The 12,362-nt window shown below is 33.3% G+C and overlaps 1 protein-coding gene across 5 annotated transcripts; it reads left to right on the forward strand.

The window, feature by feature from the left end:
- Positions 1–6,036: 6,036 nt before the first annotated feature.
- LOC142630723 (uncharacterized) lies at positions 6,037–11,334 on the forward strand. Of its 5 annotated transcripts, XM_075804758.1 has the most exons (5): positions 6,037–6,203; positions 7,783–7,893; positions 8,845–8,888; positions 9,001–9,354; positions 10,309–11,334. In XM_075804758.1, exons 3-5 carry the CDS (start codon positions 8,870–8,872, stop codon positions 10,758–10,760), a joined length of 825 nt encoding a protein of 274 aa, XP_075660873.1. In that variant the 5' UTR covers positions 6,037–6,203; positions 7,783–7,893; positions 8,845–8,869; the 3' UTR covers positions 10,761–11,334. The 5 variants fall into 5 exon arrangements, with proteins under 5 accessions (XP_075660873.1, XP_075660870.1, XP_075660871.1 ...); XM_075804755.1 differs by having other exon boundaries at positions 8,845–9,354; XM_075804756.1 differs by having other exon boundaries at positions 9,001–11,334.
- The last annotated feature ends 1,028 nt before the right edge of the window (positions 11,335–12,362 follow it).

Below are 12,362 nucleotides of genomic sequence, written 5' to 3' on the forward strand. Positions count from 1 at the left end.
TTCTACATTAGTCTTTTTAAAAATGTGTATATTTACACATTTTCTACAGTAACTGTGCATATATTTACACATTTGCTACAGTAACCGTGCATATATGCATGGTTACTATAGATGTGTATCCTATTATTTTATTAATTTCACGTTCGCGCCTTTTTTTCTCTCTTTTCTCTGTGCACAACGAACTCAGTGACTTCTCCTCTTCTCATCTTCTTTTTCCTCAAATACACACAAACACACCCACACACAAACAAACCCACACAAACAAACCAACAGAGAGACAGATCGGTGCTTGACTGGAACGACAAGTGCTTGACTAGAACGATCGGTGCTTGATCGGTACTTAACTGGAACGATCGGTGCTTGTGGGTCAACAGGAATGGGTTTTGATGCTGGCGGCGGAGATCGATGCTTGATTGGAATGATTCTCTGCATGTGCATCTGTCGTTGTGGGTCGATGCTTGTGGCAGAGATGATGCTTAAGGCGGCTTAAAGGTCGAACACATGTAGAGGAGATCTGACCGAGAGGTGCTGGTGAGCTTTGATTCTTGTGGTTCTTATGGTGGAGATTGGTGCTTGTGGTGGATAAATGATTTGACCATGAGAGGAAAAAGAAGAAGAAGATGCTTGTGGAGGGAGGTGATTTGACCGTGAGGAAAGGAAGAAGGAGTTTTCCGTGAAAGGAAGAAGAAAGAAGTAGAAGAAGGACAAAGATTGGTCTGAGTCTCTGAGAAATGAGATAAGAACAAAGAAAAAAGGATAAGTACAAAAGAAAAGATAAAAAGATAGGGACAAAATAAAATAATAATTAAATTTTTAAAAAAAATTATTATTTAAAGAGGGGGGTTGTAAAATAGATAAACTAATGTGAATACTTTGGAAAAGTGGTAGTGTTAAATAGAAAAAGTAAGTTTTTAGTACAAAATAGACGGAAAGATTTAGCCAAACTGATGCAATTGCTCTAATACGCAGCATAGGTACTCAATGAATGCAAAACTACCTCTACTTGTCCATAAATTATTCATTCCCCCTTAAGGACTAGTTAAGTTGTCCTCCCACCCAATAATAAAATATCATATATACAAATTAATTGAGTCAAATCTCGATAACAATTCCGGTCACAATATCATTGTTACCATGAAACCAGTGCTATTAAATTTGGCCCGACCCGACCCAGCCAGTCAAACCAGTGACCTAGCGCACTGACCGGGCCGGTGATCAATTGGATTAGAAAAGTATATGACCCAGTCAAAATCGGTGCAACCCGATGGGTTTTAAGAAACTCATGTGATTCAATTGGGTTTTATTAACCTGGCTAGGTTTGTGAGTTGTGTAAAATTATATTAATAGATCCACTTTATTGACTCTTTTATTATTTAAATATGTAATAATATGGTAATGTAAACAAGAGAAAACCTAAAAATATCCACACACACAAAAAAAAAAAGCATTGTTTCACTTTTTAGTTTTCACAATTCTTAAAACCTACTGCTATGGGCTGCTGCTCTCCATAAATTTTTTTATGCTTTGAAGCCTGAATAGATGTATGTTGCCAACAATTAGCATGTAAGTATGACCATATAACTCTATGCCACTAACTATCTTCTTTTGTTTAGGTTTTTTTTCAATATACTTTATTTCTTGATTGCTTTTTAGTTTAAGTATCTTTTTTTTTTTTTGGTCGTGTACGGTGTGAATGTGTGAGAGACTGAGAGAATTACGCATTAGAGTTTGAGATTTTCCTTTTTATTTATTTAATATACAAAATTTTTAGACATGTAACAAGATTTTCTTTAGCAAAGACTTTGTTGCAATCTTATGACATTTGTTTATTTTCCTTGTGAATTTTAAAGAATTTCTAATTCTATTGCTTATGAAACATTGATTTTGAGTTATAATGGCAAGTTTAATTTAGGCATATGCATTTTTTTTTAATTTACATATTTATATTATGATTTCTCAAACTTAATTTTATATATAATTTTGAAAATCTTGTAATTTGATCTTGCGGTTCGATCGATGACCCACTGGTTGAATTAGTGACTCGGTGACTTAGCTCATAAACTGCGTCAATGTCTGGTCCGGGTTTAATAACTATGCATGAAACATTATAAAATAATAACTAAGGGAAATGTTAACCAGGTTTAGAAACTATTTTCAGAAATATTTTATTAGGAGAATGATACAACAATAAATGTTATTGACAACTTTTTATATTTTTCATAAAAGTTGTGTCAAAACTTTTTTAATATGGTTTATTAACAATTGCCTTAAGAGTATTTGTTAACATGACCCATAAACTAAACATGACATTGTGCAGATATAGATTCGTATAAAGGGATAGTGGATGGTGGTCAGCTCATCAGTGCTGTAAATTTTCTTCTTTTTCTTTTTTCGTGGTGTAGAGAATTTGTGGGCACCAAGGGAAGGTAGTGGTGATGGTGTCTCCGGGAAGGGTTCTATTATTCAAATATTAATTTTATATTCAATAATGTGATTTTGATTGTGATTTGGATCTTACTCAATTAATTTTACAAATGTTATTATATTTTTGGATAGGATGGTTCTTCTTCTTCTCTCTCTCTTTCTGAAAAAAAAAAAAAAAAAAAAAAAAAAAAAAAAAAAAAAAATGCTTTAACTTTTACATATCATTTCTTTTAGAACAAACCATTAAGCACGGCAAAATATTCATACTCAACAAATTTTTTTGTGTATATTTTTTATTTTTTTATAAATAAATTTAACATTGGCCAATCACTAAATGACACTTTGACATTAGAAGAGCACAATATATAGCCAGCTAATTAAGAACCAAATTGATGTATTTATCGTATGTAAATATATGTGGCAGCCAAACATTTGCTAACCAAATAATTACATAAATTTGTAAGTTCCAAATTTTTTTTATTGGTAAAGTCTTTTGTCATTGAATAAGATATTTGAGATTCAAACTTAGCCTACACCAAAAATCGCTTAGTGTCTAAAGAGAAATTAACATGAAGTAGACATGATATGTAAAACATCTATCATAACTACCCAAAAAATAAAAAATTTATAGATATCTAAAATATGTATGTAAGGGGTCAGAATCCAATTGGGTAACTGCCCAAAAAAAATCACAGAAAGAATGACAACATATTGAGACAAGTATCTCATAAAATCAAGGATAATGCAACATGTGGCCTACAACAACTGTCGATAACAATCAAGTCTTAACTCAAAAGTATTAGTAATTCTCATATTTTTGAATAAGGACACATTTAACAAGGATGACAATGTTTGATTCATCGGCAAACACAATGAAATTATTTTGCAAGTTAAGGTTAGCGTAAATGGATTCTTGTCTAAATGAGTCAATCTATTTTGACACGATAAATAAATGGGTAAATTCTATTTTAACTTACTTAATCAATATTTAACTGTAAATTACCTAGTTAATTATTCGTACAAAGATAGGTTGACTCATTTTAACATAAACCCATTTAAGCACCAAATTAACATATATGCTTCAAGTCACCATTATGTCTTGAACCAAGTCTTATTCTTTGGTGGGTTTCAGTTAGCTTAACTGGTAAAGTTTTTTATGGTTGAATAAGAGATCTAGGGTTTAATCCTGCCTACACCAAAAACCTATTGATGTCTTGGTCTGATGATAAAGAGTATTATCAAAAGTGGAAGCCATAAGTTGAAACTTTCTTTAAAAAAAAGTCTTTTTCTTTGAGCTATTACTGAACATCTGAACCCTTAGAGCATTAACATTGAATGTTCTAAAAAAAATGTCACATAAACACCCCTAAAAGTTATTCTATCTATTTTAGTATAACATTTGATAATACACTTTCATCACATCTTCTATTTTAACATCACAACACGTTAAAATAAAATAAAATAAATTCTAACTGAATAATAATATAATTTCAAAACCCAGTACCACCACCAAGTCTACCCCCTACACCCCAGCACCACCACGCCACTAGATCAATCCCCACCCCACCCCCCGAAAAAAAAAATCCACCACTATCATAAACCCACCACCCCAAATCAACCATCGCCCACCAACAACCAACGCAACCACCGCTGAAACCCAAAACCAAAGCAACCAACTATAGCAAAGCCTTCTCTTCCTCCTAAAAAATGCAGAAACAACAGCCACAACCATTAACAATAAACCAACCCAAAACCAATTCCACCTTCAAACTTAACTGCCGCCACACAACCAACTAAATTTGAAACTACCACCATCAAAACCTAGAACCAAATCAACTACCACCACAACCACGAACCCCACAAGAATTGATAGCCAGCAAACCCACAATGAAGACCCAAAACCAAAGCAACTACCACTGCAACCAACAATGGCCTACCACAACCAAGACCCAAAATCGACCCAAATTAAAAGATCAATAGCCACTAAACCCGCAAATCCATAGCCACCAACGACCACAAGAGTGAGAAGTACATCAACCCATAATTGGTGGAGCAAGATTGTTGCCCATCAACAAGAAGCATGTCACTACCGTGACACCATTGTGTGTGTGTGTGTGTGTGTGAGAGAGAGTATATTAAAAAATGGGTCTACCAAAAAATGCATTAGGGCATCTATTAAGAAATTTTTTTATGAGAAAATGAACAAGAAAAAATATTCTTTTAATGAATGTCTTTTACAGCATTTTCAGCTTCACATATTTCTAAAATGGTTGATTAGTAAATGTCTTAAGGGTAGCTATTAATCATCTCAAAAAAAAAAAATTTGAGCTACTTTATACTGTAGCATTTTTTTTTGGTGTTAATACTAAATTCTTTTAAATTTGGGACGTCCAACGAAACATGCTTTTTAATGTTTGGAATGCTAACTTTAGTTTTTAGCACATCCAGTACTCTTTAACTTTAACTCTCTTTAACTCTTAAGTCTTTACCTCTCAAACATGAAGCAAGGTAACCTCCACGAGCAACCTCGAGGCAGGACGAGACGTAATCTTGAAGCAACTCGAAACAGAATTTCACAAGATCACTTCAAATGCACTTTTCAAATAAACCATTGCGCAAGGCAAAGTGTAACACCCGGTTTATAAAAATCATAATAATAAATGGGTAATTTTGTAATTTTGACAGTGGGACTATTATATTTATACCCTAGCCACGGTAATAAGGTTCATTTGTGTTTCTATCTCACACACCAAAGAATTTCAGAAGAGGATGCCGCAGGTTTTCACTTTTCAAAGTAAGAACTCAACAAGTTTCAATTTTCATCTCCCATTTCCTTTTTTTTCCGTGTGCCTCACCTCTTTCTCTTTGTTTGGTTATTTTTTCAAAAATCCATGTAAAACACTATAGCTTGTGCCATAGTTATCCACGTGACAAATTGTGAGAATTGAAAAAAAAATAGTGGATTTATATAAAAGTGACAGACAACTAGTCACAGTTTGACACTAATGATAATTATTACAAAAATTGTGACATTTTATATGGTACTAAAATTATTCTTTTTTTTCTTCTTCTAATTTCTCATAACTCATTGTATCAAAAAAAAAAATTCTCATAACTCATCACTTAAAAATGTGAAAATGGGTAAGAAACTGAATAAAGTGGTTTAATTGTAATAAAATAGGGAAAAATTAATAAATATCCTATGCACATTTGTTATTAGACAAATTTCATAAACTTTTTATATTTTATAATTTTTATATATCCCGTAAAAGCAGTATTAAAATTTTACAAAAATAGTGAATAAAAAATATATGGGCGACCCACACGTTACTGTTGTCTGATTGTCTCCCTCAAGTCACTGGCCCTTTTTCTCTTTTTTTTTCTTTTTTTTTTTTTTTATAGAAAATGTTAACGAATATACTTAAAATATTAGTTAATAATCTATTTTAAAAAAATTTATAAAAAAAATTAATTAATATTTTGGTTCTTCTACTTATAAAAGTAGTTTCAAAATAAAAAATAAAAAAAGATGGTTAATTAATGCTGTGAGGCAGTCATTAACATGACTTTTTTTTCTTTTTGTTTTTGGGAGAAACTGTTTGGTCCCTGAACTAGGAATTCGCGTTTACTAAAACACAATGTTCTCTCTGAGCTCACAAAGACACTCATCTCTCTCTCTCTCTCTCTCTCTCTCTCCTCGATTCAAACACTAACGCTTTGCAATCACACAATCTCGGAGTTCCGGTTCAGAGCTTCAATGGAGTCCGCTCAACGTCACTGTAAGTTCAAACCTCATCTTGTGGGCAGCTTTCTCGCAGCTCGTATTGTAGTTTTCGCGTCTCTTTGTTGATTCAATCACTGCTTTTGAGTTCGAATTGCGGTGTTGTCTTCTCTATCTTGTGCTTTTCGGTTACAAGTGTGAGATTCTGAGGAAATTTTAAGGCTCTAATTTCTGTTTGGTTGCTTTGAAAATGGAGGAAAAGGAAAGGAATTGAATTTGAGTATTATGTATTTTTTTTTTTTTTGTCGTTTTTGTTTATTAGAAAATTAAACTTATAGTTTTGCCAGGCTTAGTTACACTTTTTGAAAGAGAAGAATGTTGTGTTGGTGGTTTTTCCTGTTCTGAATGTGGAGAAGTTTAGCATTATATTAATTTTTTGGCTTTTCGAGGTTCTTTCTCTATGGCATACAATCACTGAATAACCAAATGGAGAAGATGGGTTATCATTTTAGATTTGTTCTGCTGCATACATTTCTTATTTGCTTTTGTTTCTGGGTGTAAATTAAATCTGTATTCGTAGGTGTTGTGGGTCTTCTTTGAGGTTGTACACTTTTGTCTTGGAGATGAGAGTCTAGGTTTGCCATGGGCTCAGCCTTAGACTTTCGTTGTGGTTAGTTTAATTTAGATGGACAATGGAAATCTGATGGTTTATTTATATAGGGTAGTCTTTTACAATGAAATCAAGAATATCTGGGGGAACTTTAACGTAGAGGAATTTGCATCTCCAAGCATGGATGACTATTCCATGAGACATTAGAGGTAGTATTTTTGTTGTACAAGTTAGTAATTGAATCAATTATGGTGGGCTTAGGTTATGTTGGAGTGGTCTTGGAAAACTGCAGGAATTTTGAGTAGGCATGGAATTACTAAAAAAATTGTAATGTAAGTTCATCTACTTTATGTATGAATATGCTTGTTCCTGCTAGATAAGATTTTTGGTTACTTACTTATTGAGTTGTGTCAAACTCATCCCATGTTTCTCCTCCAATTTTAGATTATGAAGAATAGTAAGTTTCAGGACTTTTACTGATATGATGTGTGCATAAAAGGAGCTCAGTGATTTTGGATTGAGATGGTCTTGTAATAGTCATATTTCTTTTGGCGAATTAGCATTATTGAACATGAGGTTTGAAATTTGATTCCTATTTATACTGTGGAGATCTTGGAGAATTGAATTATTAGGGGTATTTTTTATATTTATTTTATGAACTTTTCTTTGAGGATATTTGGTTGTCTCTTGGAAGGCCTTGCACATTTGTAGGGTGAAAACTTTATAAGCACGTGGCCGTTGTCACGTGCCTAGCTTTTGCTCTAGTTGAGGGACACCATGTATCGGACATATGAGTCCTCCCTCTCGCACTCTTGTGGGGTTCACCCCATGTGAGAGGGAGGACTCATGCACCTGATGCATGATATACCTCCTCCTAGTTGAGGGTGTGACCCAAAGGATTGGTACTTTTTTTCCTTTTCCTTTTTTCCATTATTTTTCAACAAGCAAGGAATTGTATATGCTTTTATCATTTGTTTTCTTTATGTCCAATACTTTACTTTTATTGCTTTTTTATAAATAAAAACAGTTGAACAAGGTAAAGGATCCATGCTTCAAGCTTGCAGGAGAAACTCTTATCCAAGCAAGATAGGCATCTAGAAGATCTCAAAACCCATACGAAGGAGGATGTTAACTACAGGTATGTTACTATAAAAATTTTAAAAAATCAAAATTTTTAAGTAGCATATGTAATCAGATACTTCGCTTAATTTAGAAAAACTTCTTGTACCAAAATTTCGTATTTTTAATTTCCATATTTGGTTACCTTGACCAGTCCTATGCTAACTAAAATTTAGTTCGTGTCTTGTCAAAATATAATAAAATGCATGTTTTGGTTTAAATCCTGGTAAAGTTTTGAACAGTTAGATTTTCTTGGAGATGAGAAAGCATTTTGAAGTGGTTCCAGAGTCTGTGTAGAAATTATGGAATAATTGGGAGATACAAGTGCTGGTCCTTGTCAATCCCGCCATGCAACTATTTCCCCTTTCTTTTTCTTTTTCTTTTTTTTGAGGAAGGAATATATGGTTTAGTTTGTTGACATTGTTGTGTTTGATTTGTCTTTTAGTTTAGCATCTTTATAACTATATTAAGGCGACATGCTAGACATTAATCATTGATATGAACAACAGTCGTAACAACAAATTAGTATTTTAGATTAGCATTTTTTGTTTGTCTATTTGTGATTTTTCTTACATTTTTTTATTACTTTGGATTTTTTATTTCATGCATTATTTTTACCTATTAATAATAATTAGTATTTTTGTTTGAAGATTATTGGATATATAATGTCCTTCAAACTAAGTTTCGCAATAAAATGGAAGAAAATTTTTGACCGACTCTTTGATTTTATACATTGAAAGGAAATTGTCACAACATATAATATGAAAACAATAATTAATGATTCCCAAGATTTAAAAAATGGTCAACTTCTCTTTTGATACTTGCATTGCAATATATGAAGTTGTGTCTTTTCATTTGTTGATAGTTTGTTAATATTAAATTGACACTAAATCTGAATTTTCATCAATTTTTTTTTCTTGTTCATACTTTGGCCCCCTCACTCGAACTCTTGGCTCTGTCCCTATTCCAGAGTCTGTGCAAAAATTATGGAATAAATGGGAGATACGAGTTCTGGTCCTTATTAGTCTTGCCTTGCAACTCTTTCTTTTTCACTTTGGTAGACAAAGAAGATATAATGTTAAAGTGTGGATCCATATCTTCCTCTGGCTTTGCTACCTTGTGGCAGATTCAGTGGCAACTGTTGCGCTGGGTGTCATCTCCAGTAAACAAGGAAACTCTGGCAATGATTCTGAAGTCCATAATGACCTCATGGCATTCTGGGCACCATTTATGTTGTTGCACCTTGGTGGCCAAGACATAATCACAGCTTATGCAATACAAGACAACGAATTGTGGTTAAGGCATTTGCTTGGACTAATTGTTCAATCTAGTGTGGCATTTTACATCTTTATCACGTCTTTGAAGGTGTCTTTGAAGGACCATTGGCTTTCGCTTCTTACTATTCCCATGCTTGTTGCTGGGTTCATTAAGTATGCAGAAAGGATACTTGTCATGCGATTGGCAAATGACACTACAGAAGGTACGACATATTTTTCAACCAAAAAGTATGCAAATGCGACATTTGATGGATTTGATGTATATGATAACTTTGTAATAAATTTTCCAAAATTCAGACCTCTCTTTCAAAATCAGAAGATGACGCATTACACAAGCGAAGTTAAAACTATAAAACCTCTTGATTTTCAAAAGGTATTCAAAATGATTGAGATTTATCTTGGACTTGCATATGATGATTTCTACACAAAGGCACCTTTGTTTTCTAAGGCTTGGGTTTGCATCTTCCGCGGCATCACTTTTTCTTCCACTGTTTTAGTGTTTGTATTTTTCATTATAAATGAGAGGCACAAACACCTGCAAACAGATTTGATTATTACTTACATTCTACTGGGCGGAGCTCTAGTTATAGAGATATATGCTGTGATTTTACTGACTGCCTCTGATATGGCACATTGATGGTTATATAGGAATGTAAAGTTTTTGAGACCAAAAATGAGCAGTGATCAATTTTTTGCACGAAAGTGGTCAAACACAATGGGTCAATTCAATATGCTTAGCTTTAGCTCGAAAAATCCTGGAATTGTTCTGCAGGGAACCCCAAAAATCTTTGCTGACTTAAGAGTGTGGTTCTTCATTCACATATTGCCAAAACTAAAAACAGAGCTAGAGATGCTTTTCTATAAGACCAACAAGGAGATTTCTGATGAACTGAAAAGCTTGGTTTGGAACACAATTCTAGAAAAAGCAGACTTGGATGGACCAGGGTTTTCTGAAGACTATAACCAGTACTTAACTTTGGATAAAAGCGTAAACTTGGATATTGATGAAAGCATAATTATCTGGCACCTTGCAACGGAAATTTGCTTTTACACTGATAATGATATCAATGCAGGATTGGATTATAAACGACATGTAATTAAGGAGATATCACATTATATGATGTACATACTTGCTTTGTGTCCTTTCATGTTTTCAGTGGGAAGTGCAAAGGTCACCTTTCAGAAATCATGTAGCTACATTCAGGCTGATCTCCTAAGTTGGGTTGTCCTCGGATCACCAATGCCCAATGTTATTGAAACATTAAAGATGCGCCTATCTGACAGGACGACTTACCCCGAAATAGAACCAGACAATGGTGAACTTGTCAAGGAGCGTTTATGGGGTTTCAATTTCCTACCATGTGCATATGCAGTTGCACAAAAGTTAAGAGAAAAGGAAGAGCAAAAGTGGGAAATCTTGATTAAGTTTTGGGTTGAGAACCTAGCTCGTGTGGCAACACTTTGTCAAGGAAATAACCACGCTCAACAGCTCCAAAAAGGTGGGGAGTTTCTTTCGCACGTTTGGCTTTTGATAGAGCATATGGACCTCCAAGAAAAATTTCGAGTGCCAGTACCAGTTCCACAACAGGGAGAACAGGCTCTACCATAGAAGACTCGGGATCTATTTATTTTTGCATTGTAAGTTATTGTCTGATGTGGGGACATCTAACGAGGATGACGCATTCTGCAGTAGCAACCTTTGAGATTTGGCACTTAGCGAGAACCAAGTGATCGATGGCATTCCACGGCAGGAATTAGGGAGAAGTAATAGGAGGCCAATATATCCAGAAGATTACCTTCCTTATCTAAGGTTAATATGCCAATCATGCACAAGGGTGATGTCTATCTTCAAAAGAAGTTCAAATTTAGAAGTTGAAAAGCAGGAAATTTCCAATTTAGTTATTTCCCTTATTAGTCTCTCGGTTGACTTAATAGTCTTATTTGCATTTGAATTTGAATTAGGATTTAGATTTATTTGCTTTCCTAGTTTATCTTTATCTTTATTATGTTTCCTAGTTTGATAAGGAATCTTTTTTTTATTTTTCGGTTTTTGAGAAGTATGTAGTTTGATAAGGAATCCTAATCATAAGGTAAGTGAGGTTCTATTATAAAAGGGTGTAAGGGGACCTAAGGAAAAGGCAGCTTGTGTTTTTTCAAATTGATTATTATAATGAAACCTGAATGTTTTCATCAAGAGTTGTTGTATCACCCTTTTATCTCTTCTTTTCGTATTGATCATGGCTTGAAAAACCATAGATTGGAGTAGAGTCGTATAGCTTTTCTTATTTCCCGTATATTTCCGTTGTTTGGTTCCGCAGAAGCTGCGGATCCGACCTTTCCCACGTTATTGTCAACTTATAACCACATATTTAAGTTGGCATGCCCTTACAATACAATAACTTCTTTCGTTTTCTTGTTTTCCCCTCTCTAAATCAATATAAGTGAAATAAATTGTAATGGAAGTTAAATTTAATTTATAAGAAATTATTTCCTATTTCTATAATGGATGTTTTGGTGCTTCTTTGTTCCAAAGCTTTAGGATTTGTTTGCTCTATCCAAGGTTTTCTTATTTCCACAAAAAAAAAAAAAAAAACCAAAAAACAAAGTTTCCTTATCCTTATTTCCGCATCGGACCTATTTTTTTTCTTCGTTTATACATAACGAAAGAAAAATCCGTTCTTTTCTTATCTCAAAATGATATTTGATTAATCCAAAAATAAGATTACAGATACAAACTGTAAAACAAAATCATGCACGATAATTGATTAATTATCATGTAAAAATTATTAACTCTCTTATTAAGTGATCCTTAATTATTGTCATAAAAAGATCCAATAGCGTAGGTATATATTGCACCTCTCGATTATTAAATACTAAAAAATAAAGGAAGAAAAATATGACCTTTATAGTCCTTTGTGAAACTTTATTATGAGAACTAAATTGAATAATGGAGATTGACAAAGAAACTGAATTGAATAAATTTAAAAGTTTAGGATTAAATTGAATGAAAGTGAAAGTAGATTATTGATTAAATTTTAGGCAAAATTAGAAAGTACAATTTGTAAGCACTTTTTTTTCTTTCTTTTTCCTAGTTTCTACTGCTTATTGGTAATAAAAAAAATTAAAAAAAAAAAAACCCATTACAACTATTAAATATCCCTAAATTAGCTTATCCCCTTAGTTATCAAAACGACATGTAGTTTCTGGTTGT

This window comes from Castanea sativa, chromosome 4 (genome assembly GCF_040712315.1).
Source record: "Castanea sativa cultivar Marrone di Chiusa Pesio chromosome 4, ASM4071231v1".
Lineage (NCBI taxonomy): Eukaryota > Viridiplantae > Streptophyta > Magnoliopsida > Fagales > Fagaceae > Castanea > Castanea sativa.